This window comes from Tupaia chinensis, unplaced genomic scaffold (genome assembly GCF_000334495.1).
Source record: "Tupaia chinensis unplaced genomic scaffold, TupChi_1.0 Scaffold000235_1, whole genome shotgun sequence".
In the NCBI taxonomy this organism is placed as follows: domain Eukaryota; kingdom Metazoa; phylum Chordata; class Mammalia; order Scandentia; family Tupaiidae; genus Tupaia; species Tupaia belangeri.
The window spans coordinates 1,174,113-1,190,759 of record NW_006159713.1 but is presented as its reverse complement, the minus strand read 5'-3'; the positions used below and the strand labels follow the sequence as shown (position 1 = coordinate 1,190,759).

At 38.6% G+C, this 16,647-nt stretch overlaps 1 protein-coding gene across 1 annotated transcript in view; it reads right to left on the bottom strand.

The window, feature by feature from the left end:
• Positions 1 to 16,647, bottom strand: part of FTO (FTO alpha-ketoglutarate dependent dioxygenase) — a 456,284-nt gene that overhangs the window by 228,817 nt on the left and 210,820 nt on the right. Inside the window, exons 6-7 of the mRNA XM_006148379.3 lie at positions 10,869 to 11,012; positions 853 to 972 (exon numbers count right to left, since the gene is read on the bottom strand). Coding sequence (XP_006148441.1) covers positions 853 to 972; positions 10,869 to 11,012 — 264 coding nt within the window. The remainder of the gene's footprint in view (positions 1 to 852; positions 973 to 10,868; positions 11,013 to 16,647) is intronic.

The following is a 16,647-nucleotide window of genomic DNA, read 5'->3' as shown; positions in this document are numbered from 1 at the left end:
TCTCTCTCTGTGTCTTTCTGGTGAGCACATGTGCCCTATACCAAAAACCTCTCCCAAAAAAAAATTTTAAAAAAAGGCACAAGCTCTGGAGCCATACTGTCTAGGTTCCAACTAGCTTTGCCATTTACTCTGTGACCACGGGTGAGGCCACTTAACTTCTCTATGCCTCAGTTTTCATACCCACAAATTAAGCTCATGGCAGTTTCTACATCCCTTAACGCTGTTGTCAAGAATTTTAAAAGTTACGGGAACCAGCAGTTAGCGTAATGGCTATGTCGCTGGACTCCCACGTAGTCGACCACGGTTCACGTCCCGGACCCGGTAGCTTAAAACTCATGCCAGGCGCGTGTCCGTGTGTACCCAAGATCCCGAGAAGAGAATGGAGAAGAAGGGATTGCGGCGTGACCATCCTCCCTGGGGGGGGTGATTTCTCGCTTTCTGTCTCTATGTCTCTCTCTGTCTGTCTGGCGAGCGCACACGCCCTACAGCGAAAACCTCTCCAAAAAAAAAAAAAAAGAATTTTAAAAGTTACTACAAGGAAAACCCTTAGAATAGTGCATAGTGCCTGGTGCGTACAAAAACACAAATGCATTTTATCTATTATTATTGAATTGTTCTCCAGTCATTGTCCAGCATACATCCAGCACCGTCCTATACAGAGACAAGAATAAAGGCTTATTACACTAAACTGAGGTCATACTGTTGAAATCCTGGCTGTGCCCACTACCTTATCAAGAATAACCTGAATGAGTAATTTGGAAAGATGAAACATACAATTGCCTATGCAACTTAGGCAGCAGAGAATTAGTACAGCAAGCTTCCCAAAAAACGTAGTCCTAGACTTGTACTTACCACACCTTCCATCTTCTTCCACAGTCCCTCCAGGTGCGTCATGGGTTGACACCACCAATCAGTGCACTTTCTGTATCTATTGCCTTGAAACCAAAACTGTCTCAGCCACTCAAATTCGACCTGTGGGCCATAAATAAAAGGAGGTAGTTATAATGCCCTTGTGATGGACGAACAAGGACAATGACTTCGTCACTCAATTCTCCTCTGGTAACTTAACAGCCATTGGGTGAGAAAAGGTGAGAAAAGCTCAGCCTAACCAGTTCCTAATATAACTTGGTGTCTCCAGAGCATTTCTGCAAAGCCAAGTACAGGTAGTCTTAAAGTTGAAGTCTTCTTAGAAAGACAATTCAGCTCAGGCTAGAGGGGAGGTTTCAATCACATTATTAGTGAGATGCGAAGAAATAGTAAGTTAATCAACATCAAATTCTGAGACCCTAATGTATCTAGCAGATAGCACTATGCCTGATGAGAAAAATTCAATCAAACAAAATATGTTTTTATCACATATCTTTATTAAAAGACTAGTATTAAAAGTAGAACACAAGGGACCAGCAGTTGGCGTAATGGCTATGTCGCTGGACTCCCACGTAGTCGACCGCGGTTCGAGTCCCGGACCCGGTGGCTTAAACTCATGCCGGGCACGTGTGCATGTGTGCCCAAGATCCCGAGAGGAGAATGGAAGAGAAGGGATTGTGGCGTGGCCATCCCCCCTGGGGGGTTATTTCCTGCTTTCTATCTCTCTGTCTCTCTCTCTGTCTGTCTGGCGAGCGCACGCGCCCTATAGCAAAAACCTCCAAAAAAAAAAAAAAAAAGAAAGAAAAGTAGAACACAACACATTTTAGGAGATACCAAATTTGTGTATCTCAGTTTAAAATAAATAAAGAACTTACCTATGAGCCAAGAAGAGCTGGTAATCTTAGCCCACATGAACAAACAATATAAAAATAATTATGGAGGTATACATTGCTCTACAAAGCCATTCAAACTGTCACTTGCCAACTTGAAACGAATGACAAAAAAAAGGTAGCAAAAATACTGGCAATTTAGTTTTCTTACCATGAACCAACTACAGTAAACATCTATTATTTCCTACCTTAGTATTCCTCCTTCTATTCTCCCAAAACTCTGCTACCATTTGGGAACTCATCCCTCCCTCAATCTCAGCCTATGCAGCTCAGATACAAGGTTAGAATGAGCAATCCAGATCTAGGCCAACTAGTCCCCCATATTTCTCTAGTCACAGAACTGGTTTGGAGAGAAATAAGTATTAATATATGTTCAATCAGAATATGTCTCAAGACCTTCAGAAGATACTGGAAGGAGATTCTACTATCTTATGAGAAGAAGGGAGACAACGGAAGTCTCCAACAACAACATAGGACTGGCTTTAAGATGAAAAGATTAAAAACCAGATGCTACTGACATTAAATAAGGTCAAGCTATTCCTTTTCTTTCTTTTTTTTTTCTTTTTTTGAGAGGTTTTTGCTATAGGGCACGTACGCTTGCCAGAAAGACAGAGAGAGACAGAGAGATAGAAAGCAAGAAATCACCACCCAGGGGGGGATGGCCACCCCACAATCCCTTCTCCTCCATTCTCCTCTCAGGATCTTGGGCATGCACGCACACGCCCCCGGTGTGAGTTTTAAGTCACCAGGTCTGGGACTTGAGCCAGGGTCGACTACATGGGAGTCCAGCGACATAGCTATTATGCTAACTGCTGGTCCCAGGTCAAGCTATTCCTGAAGCCCTTTTAACTTAAGCCAATTCAGGTTGAGTTTTCTGTCCTTGCAACTGAAATAATCCCAACATATATGAGGGGCTTCAAAATATTAATGGACAATGCGTATTATGAGAAAACTAAGTGGGGACAGCAGATGGTGTAGTGGCTACATTGCTGGACTCCCACATAGCCAACCACAGTTTGAGTCCCAGACCTGGTGGCTTGAAAATCACACCAGGAATGTGTCCATGTGTGCCCAAGATCCTAGGAGGAGAAAGGATTGAGGGGTAGCCATCCCCTCTGGAGGTTGATTTCTCACTTTCCCTCTCACAGTCTCTGTCTCTCTCTTTCTCTGGAACCACACACACTCTAAGGCAAAAACTTCTAAAAAAAATAAAAAAAACAACGCATGGATTCCAAAATTTTTTTGTACCAAAATAAACCTGTACTTTCGTTCCATTTTCATAAACTTTTTGAAGTCTCCTGGTATACATGAGAGGCTGAGTAAAGCTTTAGAGGCATAATAAATTGTTTCCTATCACTCATCTTCAATTCGAAAATCAAATTTTATGTCCAAGTACAACTTCACTGATGCTAAAAACTCCTTTTTCCCTCTGCCCTTTAAAGAAATGTGGAACAGTCAGAGCTTCATGCTGGGTTGTCTTGCTTTGCTAAGGTGATTATGTTCCATACACAGACAGGGAGCTATTATAATCTTCACCTGTTACCACAAAGAATTTTTTTATTTGTTTATCCATATTGAACTTTCATGAGGCAAACAAAAGCAACTTGTGAAGATTTAACAATGGTGAAAATGGCTCAAACGAGTAACCTGAGAACACCAAGTCATATGAAAAGGTTTTAGTTTACATTAACTAAATGTTTGTTTGATATGTAGAACTGATTTCAGTTAAAGCTGTTTAAACAAAACAAAACAAAAAAGGAATGTAGGCAATATTGAGACAACAGTTGCTAAACCTTATCTGTGGTATTAAAAGACAGTAGTTAACAGAAGTAAACTTGAGTACTTTGAGAGGGAAATAAATACAAGTGCAGCTCAACTTCTGTGAAGTTACAGGTTTAACAACATATTTATTTCAAGGGAAAAAAATGAGTTCTTTTTAGTGGATTTCATAAAAAATTTGTTCACATTATAGGAATAGCCTGTCAATAAAGCATCAAGCCCTGTGCTATGAAGAGTTGAAAGAGTTTAGGAGGTTTTCCGATCTTTGAAATTGTTAAAAAAAATTAAATGTTGGCTACAATGCTGTCCCAGGAAATAAAAATAGATCACATGTCATTAGTTCATTCAACTTACTAGGGTACACTAAGGTCTGTAGTTCAGTACATTCAAACTCAGAAGCCAGGAGAAGGGCATATCTGGAGACTCCGCTAGCAAACAAGGGAGTAAAGAAAAAACTCTGTTCATTTTCATAAACAGTGCCTTCATCTTCCTCCTCAGATGCTCAACTGTCTTTGGAGACAGATAGTGTCATGGTTAGGAATAAATTCAAAACTGAGCTCCACTACGGAATAGCTATGTCCTCTGTAAAATAGGGATAGTTACACAACAGCCATGAAGGTTTGTGGTGAGGATTAAATGGGCTAATCCTGCACTGATAATGTCAGGCACTTGCTAGATCCAAAGGATACATACTGAACAAGACCACAAGGCACAGAACTTACTGTCTTCAAGCACCTCACAATGTTATGCAATTTCTGAGCAGTTGGTTTTAATGTCCATGTCAATGCATGCCTGCCCCTTCCTACCAACGCCAATTGAGTAAGTTCTACCCTAAGGACCTACTTTCGACACAGTCTGAGTGGTGAACTGAAGAGATACAAACGTTTTGGACATCAAATCCATGGGCATGCAATTTATTCAACACCATAACCTAACTTTCTCATATAAATGTTATAGGTGAAAAAACAGTACAGGACTTGAACCAAATGCTACCCTCACTAATTCCTCCCTTGCCAAGTAAAATAGTTGGCTCTTTTCTTATAATTAATTGAAGCAAAACATACTTTAAGCTGTGAGTAAGAGTTTTTGTTTGTTTGTTTTTTAATTTCTCCTAAAAGCTAAAGATTAGGAAGTAAATATGCACAAAAAATAAAGGATCAGTCTTCAGAATACAATGGAAACTTGACTACTTCAGAGCTAAACAACAACAAAACTCAAGAGCCTAATCATGCTAACTGATTAATAAAGTTCTAACCACGACAAGAATAAGGTCTTTATCTTTTCGCTAGAGTTGTAGTCCCTCCAATGAGCTAACAGAGTAGAAATAAGAGAGAAGACATCAAGTGTGCAAAGGATGACCTGAGGCCAAGGAACACTGAACAGACCCTGATACTCATCCGACCAGCAGGGAGGTAACACATACGAATATTCTCCAGGTTCTCTCAGAGTCTTTGCTTTGCTTAGGAACTAAACTCCCTGATTTTGGACATGCACCTAATCAAAATTCACTATTATTCAATCTTTTGAACAATTACAAAGAGAATTAATGCCTACAGGCATCAGAAAGCATACTAACATCCTAGAGGCCTTGCAAGATCTCAAAGGGCTTCTAAACCTTCAGAGAAAAATGAAAACATGAGCACTTACAGCTGTGACCCAGAATACCATCTCTATAACCCTCTTAGCTCTACCCGTCTTCTCCATGGGATAGTAAAAAAATACATCAATCAATAAAAGCTTATGTCTTAGAAATACTCAGAAAATATGTGAAGGGGTGGAAGAAACAGAATCTATCCACCTATCTGAAACTCAGTCATGGGGCACTTTGGCATTGAAAGAAGAAAGCTAGTAAAATTCTCCAATAATATTTCTGAACCATATATCAAGGGATAGTTGAAAATCATCCCCATCACTCCTATGGGTAAGCAAATACATGACTAGTGTGTTTAGACTCTCCATTTGAGCCCACATCAGCCAAACTGTTTCCTCATGAGATGTAGGAACACTCCCCTTAGACTTAATATTTCACTAATAATTAAAATAAGTTACCTCACTGAAAAAGAAATTAGACCAAAGAGAGAGGATAAGGCCCAATCTACAAAGAGATACTGTGTGAAGGCCTGTTCACGACAGCTAGAGGGAAGATGCAGGTCTGATCAGAAGAAAATGAGGACCAAACACTGCCATTAAACAGTACATTATTCTAGGGGAAATTTATGAAGTGGAGAGACTGAATTCCACATTTTACTATTCTTAAGAAAACAGACTGTTAAGTAACACAGAGGAAGATTCTGCTTATAAAAGAATGAAAATGCATTTTTCTAAACATCTTTAATGGGGGGGGGGTGAGCAGAATCTACAAAAGATACTCAGTTTCTATGCCAGCTCCTAAATTACTTAGTGAGAAACCAATCCAGACCAGGAAAAAAAAAAAAAATTCCACCTCTAAACCAACACAGCTTGAAAGCCTGCAGCAAGTAAAACCAAGGCCTTCATCCTGTAATTAGTCTAGCAAAGGCACGTGGCCTTGAAGAAAGAGAAAAGCAAACAAAAAACCAGGATAACTATTATGGACATTTGTGCTTTTGTTTAACAACAGAACATGGTAGAGAGTGAGCATACAAGCACTCAATCCCAGGCCAACTTGTGTGGCAAAAAAAACAATAGCTGATGATGTGCCCTGAGACAGGGAATTAATTCTTGAAGTAGGGAGAGGGTTACCTTGAAGAATCCAAGACTGGGAAGATAGAGAAGGCTGACACGCATGCTATTAAGATTCACAAACTCTCCATTCAACCCCAGGCTAGCCTCTAGGGCCTAAGGTTTCTGATACATTTCTGCCCCCACCTCCCTAACATACACAATGTCAAAATCGACAAACTACTTTCTGAACCAGATGGAACAGATGACGATAATCTACTGTTAAATACACAGTGTGATTTTATAGATTCTGTCCATTGATGATTATAAAACTTCACAGTCATAGAAAACTAGAAAAATAAAATAGCCTACAGGCATAGCCTACATGACTCTAAAACTGCAATATTTTTAAAGAAGAAAATAATAATTTCAAGATTATAATTTCTACACTGCAAATATAGAGAAAGAAAATGTAATTTTCCTCCCAGGTCTAATTCAGTGAGGTCATCAGGTCCATAAATATACACATTCCTGAAATTCTAGCTATCCACAATGTCCCTAGCAGGGATTGATGGGAGGGAAAATGGGACTCTTATCAGGTTCAATGAAGGAAAAAAAGTTAGGGCTGGATTCGGGTTAGAAGTATAACACTTACTCTTCCCATGAAAGACATAATGCCTTTGTCTTTGGTTTTAGAGATTATGACAATATTTCAGTGTGAAGCATCTCACAAGATAACATTTTTTTTTTTTTTTAATTTTCAGAGGGTACTTAAACTAGTCAGAGACAGACAAAAAGGGGACAGGAGGAGGAAGGACTCCCCCGCATGAGGTATGGTTATGCCACAATCCCTTCTCCCCCATTCTCCACCCTGTTGGGATTTTGAGCAAACAGGCATACATGTACAGCATGTTTTTTAAGCCACCAGAGATGGGATTCAAAATATGACCAATCATGTGGGATCTGGCTCTCTTAACCACTAGGTTGCAGGGATGACCCTTAAATACCTTTTTTAAGATAAGAAAAAGATGAGGCCAGCAGGTGGTGTGGTAGATAAGAGCGCTGGACTCCCCCATGGCCAATTGCAGTTCAACTCCTGGACCTGGCAGCTTCCTTGCTCACTTCCCCCGCCCCCTTGCATTCTGTCCCTCTCTGGTCAAATTAAAATAAATAAATAAATGAATAAATAAATAAATTTAAATAAAATACTTCTTAAAAAAAAAAAAAAAGATAAGGGGGAGCCAGCAGTTAGCATAATGGCTATGTCGCTGGACTCCCACATAGTCGAATGCGGTTCGCGTCCTGGACCCGGTGGCTTAAAACACACCGGGCATGTGTGCATGCATGCCCAAGATCCCAAGAGGAGAATGGAGGAGAAGGGATTGCGGTGTGACCATCCCCTCTGGGGGGTGATTTCTCGCTTTCTGTCTCTATGTCTCTGTCTGTCTGGCGAGCGCATGTGCCCTATAGTGAAAATCTCTCCAAAAAAAAAAAAAAATAAGGAAAAGACTTTATATGTCTTTGTGGGAGCAGACATTGTGCCTCCTCTGCTCGAACTCTTCAGTGGCAGTCCATTTCCCTCAAAGTAAGAGGAAAAGTTTTTGGGGGGGCTTCCAAAGACCTAAACAATATGCTGTTCCCCAGTCTCCTATTACTAACTGGGTGACTTCATTTCCTAAACTCTCAGCCTTACTCCCTCCACTCAAACAATATTGCTCCTGAACTAGTCCATGAACATCAGATATTTTCCAACCTTACTGCCTTAGCAGTGGTTGTTTCTGCTGCCCAATACTCTTCCTCATATAGCCACATGACTCACTCCCTTAGCTCCTTCAAGTCTCTACTCAAGAAAATTTCAATAGGGATGCTCGCAAATTCTGTCAGTCTCTATTGCTCTGTTTAGTTGATTTTTTTTCTGTAGCTCTTATGCACTAACATATTGCATAACTTACTGAGGTATTAAATTTATTATTTGTTGTCATCTTCCTGTACTAGGATGTCTACTTTATTTATCAATACAGCCAGAAGCTCCCACAAGAGTGCCTGGCACAAGCTCAGTAATTTTTAGTTAAAATAATAAATGAGAACATTTTTATATACCAAATTCTCTATGAATTCTTCTGATTATATCCGAAAGAAAATCTCAGATTGGTGAGGATCATCAATAATTCTCTACCACTTGTTAATTTCTTTTTCTTTTTTTAGTAGTTTTTTTCAAGGTATAATTTACCCACCATAAACTTCCCAATATTTTAAGTGCAAAAATTCAATGGTTTTCATAAAATTTATGCATTTGTGCAAACATTACCACTAATCTCTCTTCTTAACATGAAAAATGAAGACTTTAGGCTCAGAGCCTCCTCCAGGCAAGAATATATCCTGGATATAATAACACTGCTCTATTTCCATTGGATAGATTTTTCTGGTTACTTTTTCTCTTGGCTAGTGATAGTGGATTTCCATTTAAAGTGACAAAATAAGGTTTCCGTTACAAAGACATTTATGTATATTTTTAAAAGGAGTTATTTTAAAGAAAACAATTAAATAGTTAATAATACATGTAGTCCAAAGATAAAGCAAAAAAATTGTCAGGGTATTATAAGAACAGTCAAGTTTATAAAACATTAACTCAAGTGATTTAATCTTGCTAGACTCTCAGACTATAAAACTGCAACTAATTTCATTACTAAAAAGCAGGGCATTGACACTTGCTCCTAGGGCCCACCCTAAATTCTCATCAGTCCTCAGTGCGAGACTATTGTTCAAAATTCTCTTGTGCTTAAAAAAAAAAAAAAAATTCTCTTGTGTTTCTGCATGCCCTGTGAGCAACCACTGATTGTTCTGTGTTTTAAACTGTCATTATAAAGATATTAATATAATGAACAGCCTTGGTAGATACTGTTTCACCCTTTAAAACAAAGGGCAGGTTTACATATAGACTTGGAAGATAAAGACAATGTCTTGATCTGGAGTAAAGATAGGCATGTTCATTATCCACTAAAAAAAAACCTGATTCCTGGGACCAGCAGTTAGCGTAATGGCTATGTCGCTGAACTCCCGTGTGGTCGACTGTGGTTCGAGTCCCGGATAAGGCGGCTTAAACTCACGCCAGGCACGTGTATGTGTGTGCCCAAGATCCCGAAAGGAGAAAGGAGGAGAAGGGGTTACAGTGTGGCCATCCCCCCTGGGGGTGATTTCTCGCTTTCTGTCTCTCTGTCTCTCTCTGTCTTTCTGGCAAGTGCACATGCTCTATAGAAAATAAACCTCTCAAAAATAAATAAATAAATAAATAAATTCTGATTCCTTTAGATCAAGGTTCCTTTCCCGTAATGCAGGTCCTCGATATACCTATGTCATCTGGTCTACTTTGTACTGACTTATGGAAACAGAAGCTTGGAGAAGGCTAGGTTCTGAATGATTTTGTCACTTCAAAATTACTATATTGGGGGACCAGCAGTTAGCATAATAGCTATGTCGCTGGGCTCCCACATAGTCGACCGCAGTTCGCGTCCCAAACCCAGTGGCTTAAAACTCACGTCGGGCGCGTTTGCGTGCATGCCCAAGATCCCAAGAGGAGAATGGAGGAGAAGGGATTGCAGCGTGGCCATCCCTCCTGGGGGGTGATTTCTCGCTTTTCTATGTCTCTCTCTGTCTGTCTGGCGAGCGCACGCGCACTATAGTGAAAAAAAAAAAAAAAAACTCTCCCCCCCCAAAAAAAAATTACTATGTTGGGAGCAGCAGTTAGCATAATGGCTATGTCACTGGACTCCCATGTAGTCGACCACGCTTCCCATCCCGGACCCGGTGGCTTAAAACTCACGCTGGCCGTGTGTGCGTGCGTGCCCAAGATCCCAAGAGGAGAATGGAGGAGAAGGGATTGTGGTGTGGCCATCCCCCCTGGGGGATGATTTCTCACTTTCTATCTCTCAGTCTCTCTCTGTCTGTCTGCATGCGTCCTATAGCAAAAACTTCTCCAAAAAAAACCTCAAAAAAACAAAATTCCTACGTTAAAATCTTTTTAGAATTATTTTATTTAATTTTATTTATTTATTTACTTATTTTTTTATTTGACCAGAGAGGGACAGAGAGAGAGAAAGAGAGAGTGAGAGACAGAGAGAAGGAAAGTGAAAAAGCAAGGCACCAGGTCTGGGACTTGAACCATGGTTAGCCATGTGGGAGTCCAGTGGCCATAATGACCATGCCACCTGCTGGCCCCTATATATTGAAATCCTAACACCCAAGGTGATGATATTGAGAGCCGGGGCCTTTGGAGGTGGTAAATCACAAGGGCAGAGCCCTTATGAATGGTCTTAATGCCCTTATACAAGGTCTGAGGAAATGTGTTTGTCCCTTGTACCATGTCAGGAAAAGCTGCCATCCATCAGTAAGGACACACACCCTCATCAGATACCAATCCTATCTTGGACTTCCCAGTCTCCAGACTGTGAGGAAAAGTCTCTGTTGAGAAGCTATCTAGTCTGTCACATTTTGCTACAGCAAACCAAATGGACTCAGACAGAGAACTAATGCAAGATGCTGATATTCTGGCGACTACTGCTATTGCAATAACTCATCTTTCCATTCTCACCCAGGATGCTCATGTCTTACACCAGTATGAAACTGACAAATTACCTTGTTAGTTTGCAAGTACAGCAGAATCTCAAACCCTTAACAATTTTTGAAAATCCTCACCTCATTGTGAATTTCTTCTCCTTGTTTCAGAACTGCAGGCTCGAAGGTTTTCAAAGAGATGTCACCATTGTCTACATCGTCACGGACATTCTGCAGAGCCAACTGGCAGCGCTGTGAGATATAGTCCAAGGTTCCTGTGGAGCACTGTTGAGACAAAATCATCTATTAGGATTATGAGCAAATTCCAAGTGTACCACGACTGTTCACAACGGTCTCCATTTTCTGCATTCTCCTATCATGCCCACAGCTCAGCCTATGCCCCTTAACTTGGGAATTACTACAAGAGCCTGCTCGCTGGGCTCTGTACTGTCAACTTGACCTCGCCTGCATTTCACCTCAGCTTTGACTCTAAAGTCTATCCATTCATTTCCTTCCTGTGAGAGAGAACAAGACGATAGAAAAAGTGTCTTTGTACTGCCAGAATCACATATGCACACATGGGCATGCCAAGCATGTTTAGTTTTACCTGAGATGCAAACCCGGAGCTTTCCTATACGGTCTCCACTATAGTGCGGTAACCTCTACTATCTGTGCCAATGCAGCTAGACCTTGCTGACTTTATTTTATTATTTGGGTCTTTATGGCCCTATTATTATATATGAGGGGACTTAGAAGGTCATGGAAAGTAGCATTAAAGTACATGTTCATTTTGTTATGAAACATTTTGAAATCCATGCATAGGTTTTCCATGATACCTATTTTCCATGAACTTTTCAAAAGACCTCTCAAGTATTTTCTACATATAAGATAACATCTAAAAATTGAGTCCCAAAATGTAGAAGAAACTTCATAAATAATTAATTACTGGAAAAAATAACTAGTTAACTGAGAAGTCAAGTCACTGACTTTATCTTAAGTGGGCTCAGGCTATCAATGGGGGATAAAAGGTAACCAGAGAGTAGAATTGGGTCAAAACCACACAGAACAGAATAGTAATGGCAGAAAAATAAATTGAAGTTATAAGCACGAGGTAAATAACTCATTTCCCCTTTCTGATTAAAGTATACACTAGGCAGTTGCAGCCCTTGGCAGAATAGATTCTTCAAATAATGGAAGGTTCATGGTTCGTGCCCTCCAGGCACATCAAACAGCACAGCTTAGGACCTGGGTATCCGCAAGGACACAGATAACTAGCTCATCCCTCTCTGAGTCTGTGGGAGCAAAACAGAGGTCAAATGGACAATCGCCTTCTTTAAATGAGCATATGTCAGAAGAGAAGAGGATGCAGATGGAGTGTGCATCCGTTTGTTTTGATAATGAAATGATTTCCTAGAATGATTTTAAAAAGCAAGCTATATATATCTTTAGACCCAATGAGGGAAATGCAACCCCAAAATGTTTTTATTTCAGAACATATCCCTAAAATATTTTTATTGTAATATTTATCATTTTAAACAGAGCCCTTGGAAATAACCTTGAAAGCCAATCCTCTGGTATAGAAAATCTTTGTACATTTACTGCCCTTTCATATAACATGAGATCAACAAGCCTGAGAAAAATAAAGTTCCCGTGCCAAAAAATAGAAGCTTGACTAATATGTATTTTAATATGAAGAGCCAGAGTGCTGGGATCATAAGGGCAGGCAGCTTTAATTTGTTGCAAAGAAAAAATGAAGAATGGAGGTGAATTACCACTCGCTTTTGTCTCACAGTTACCTCTACAATATCTTTTTAATTGACATTTCTATCTACAAAGTCACTCTATTCACACCTTTACTTTCCCACATATGGAATGACTACATAAGAAGTTATTAATTGATGGGACCAGCAGTTGGAGTAATGGCTACGTCACTGGACTCCCATGTAGTCGACCGCAGTTCGAGTCTCAGACCTGGAGGCTTAAACTCACGTGCAATGCATGCCCAAGATCCTGAGAGGAGAATGGAGAAGGGATTGCAGTGTAGCCATCCCTCTGGGGGATGATTTCTCACTTTCTGTCTTTCTGTCTCTGTCTTTCTGGTAAGCGCATGTGCCCTATAGCAAAAACCTCCCCTCCCGGCACAAAAAGAAGTAGTTACTAATTGCTCTGTCATGCATTGTACTTAAATATTGGAAACAGCCTAAATTTCCCATCAATAGGCTACCAGTTAAATAAACTAAGGTAAAACCATACGTGCAGCCAAAATCAGGGGTAGGGTAGATTATTTTTTTCCCTGAAAAAATAAACACTATAAATATAAACACTATACGTGTTTTATTTGTTGTAAGAAATATTTGATTAAGTCATATATGGGTTTTTGCTTCTCTTTTTATTTTGGTAACAGCTTTATTCAGATATAATTCATACATCATAAAATTCAATCATTTAAAATATACAATTCAACAAATGCTTTTTAGTATATCCACAAAGTTATACAACTATCACCACAAATTACTTTGAGAATATTTTTATCACCCCACATAGAAATCTTGTGCCCTCTAGCAGTCACCCCCTCTCCTTCCCACCAACCTTTCCAGTCCTAGGCAACCACTGATCTACTTCCTCTGTACACAGATATGCGTCTTCTAGACATTTCATTCAAATAAAATGACACAATACGTAACCCTTAATGAACAGCTTCTCCCACTTAACATGTTTTCAAGATTTATCCACATTGTAGCACATATCACTACTTTGTTTTTAATGTCAAACTATATTTAATTGATGGAGATGATACATTTTGCTTATCTATTCATTAAGTGATAAGCCTTTGGGTTGCTTCCCCTTTTGGCTATTATGAACCAAGCTTTTATGATCATTCATGCATAAGTTTTTATTTCATTTGGGAATATACCTAGGCATGGAGTTGCTGGGTCACAGGGTACCTCAGTATTTAACTTTCTGAGAGTCAGACACTTTTCCAAAGTGGCAGCCCCACTGTACATTCCCTCCAGTAGTGCATGTGGGTTCTATTTTCTGTACATCCTTACCAATATTTGTTAACACTTTTTTTTTCTTTTTTTAAGACAGAGTATCCCTATGTTGTGGTCCTCCTACCTCCAGCTATAATTACATAGTTGAAATTATAGGCATATAATACCATGCCCAACACTCAGGCCAGGAATCGAACCAGGTCTCCCATATGGCTTCAGCCTACTGAGTAGAAGCATTGACCAGCATGTGCTAACATAGCTGAGACTGTTACTATTTTGTTGATACTACTAATCCTAGTGGGTTCGACAGAGCATCTCATTGTGGGTGTAATTTGCATTTCTCTAATTACTAAAGAAGTTAAGCAATTTATGTGTGCTTATTGGCCATTTGTATTTCTTCTTTGGAAACATGTTTATTCAGATCCTTTATCATTTCAAATTGGGTTATTTCTTTTTGGTTATTGAGTTATAAGGATATTTGAATATCCTAGATACAAGTACTTTATGAGACATAATTTACATATTTCTTTCTCCAATTCTGCGGGTTGTCATTTTACTTTATTATTTTTTTTAATTATTTTATTTTTTATTTTAACTTTATTTATTTATTTTTAACTTGACCAGAGGGGAACAAAGTGAGAGGGGGAGAAGGGTGAGGAGGGTGGGAGAGAGAGAGAAAGAGAGAGAGAGAGAGAGAGAGAAAGTGAGAAAGAAAACCACCAGGTCCAAACTGTGGTTGGCTATATGGGAGTCCAATTTCCCTAACAACCACGCTACCTGCCAGCCCTGTCATTTCACTTTGTTGATGGTACCCTTTGAAGCACAGAAGTTTTAACTTTGATGAAATCCAGTTATCTATTTCTTCTTTGACTGCTTGTGCTTTTTGTATCATATCTAAAAGCTACTAACCACTCCCAAGTAAGAACTATAAATTGATGAGTAATTATTATAAGAAGTCACTGAAACAAAAGTACAGAATAGTATAGAGAGTAGGCTATCATTTGTATGACAGTATTTTAAAATTATATATGTATTTGCTTATATACTAAATATCGCCAAAGAATGAGAAGAATCTGATTAACACCACTGATTGCCTCAGGAGAGCTGAGGCTGGCTGGCTTAAAGAGAAAGAGACATTGAATTGTATATCCATAGGTGTTTTTTGAATTTGAACCATTTAAGTAACTACTTATTCAAAAACTAATTATGCATACAATTTAAATTTAAAAAGACATTCTGTGTGAAATCACAAGACTATTCTAATCACAACTAGAAGAAAACTAAAGTCGATGAATGATCAAGTGCAATCAGACATAATCTAGTCATTGGCAATCAAAAATTTACATGGATTTCTACTCTGATGAACTGAAATGAATTTCGGAACATCATTTCCTTAAGACAATCTACTTCCTACATATTATGAACAGGCAAAAAAACAGCAAGTTGTTCTGTATGGCACAGATAAGGTACAATACTAATACTGTACAAAAGAGAAGACAATTTGCGGAATAAATGAGAGCTATAAAGTTTACATGAATTCTCTCTTATAGTGAAGGAAACAATATAACTTTGGTACTGGGGGAAAATCTCCTTTTTTTACTATTGAAAAAAATGCAAGGTGAAGTAAAATATTTTAAGTAAGATTAAAGTATAATCTCATCACCTTTTTTCTTCTTTTGTTTTACTGTTTGTGAATCTTTGTCCACACACAGTTGTAATCAGTATATATATATATCAATGTATATGTTGGTTTTCACTGCTTGTGCATAAGTTTTCAAAACAATAATATTCAGTGTTACTAAGGAGACTTTCAATAATTACTCAACTAACCACATACTAAAAAGGCAGTAAAGCTCAGCTCAACTTTTCATTGTTATTGATCATGTTAAATAAACATCTTTATAAATATAGTTCTACTGAATGATTTCCTAAGTTTGAATCCTAAAAACAGTATTATCAAAGATCTGAATTTATTTTTGCCATGTGTTACACATATTCCCATATGGCTTTCCAAAAAGTACACCAGTTATAAAAACTATCAGAAGTATATAAATTATACCAGTCTCACTATAACTCTGCCAGCACTAAATACTATTTTTTTTTCTTTAGGTAGAAATAAAAAGTTACCTTAAAACAGCAAATGTTCTCAAATCACTTTCAAGTTCAAGGTGATTTAGAAAGCCTGTTTACATACGGGATAATCAAAGAGGTCAACAATTTATTTTCTTTTTCTTTCTTTTTTTTCTTTTTCTTCTTTTTCTTTTTAGAGAGATTTTTGCAATAAGGCAAAATACTTATACAGAAATGCTGTACAGAAGCATTTTAGACTGATGTAGTCCCAGCTGTCTATTTTTAGAACTACCAGCTGTGCTTTGAGAGTCTTATTTAAGAAGTCTTTCTCTACTCTGATGTCTCGGAGAGTTTCCCCTGTGTTTTCCACTACTAGTTTTACAGTTTGAGGTGTCATGTTTAGATCCTTGATACACTTGGAGTTGATTTTTTGTTAACGGTGAGAGATAGGGGTCCAGTTTCATTTTTCTACAGATGGATATTCAGTTTTTCCAGCACCATTTGCTGAAGACATATTCTTTTTCCCCAATAGGCTGTCTTGTGCCCTTTGTGGGAAATCAGTTGCCTGAATGTTTTGCAGTTTATTTCTGGGTGCTCAATTCTGTTCCATTGGTCTACCTGCCTGTTTTTATGCCAATCCCATGCTGTTTTGATTATCACAGCTTTGTAATATACTTTGAGGTCAGGAAATGAGATGTCTCCTACTTTATTATTGCACAGTATTGCTTCGGCAACACAGGCCTTTTATGATTCTAGACAATTCTATTATTGTGTTTTCTATTTCTGTAAGGAGTATCTGTAATTGTTTGATCAGAACTGCATTGAATTGGTAGATTAATTTTAGTAATGTTGACATT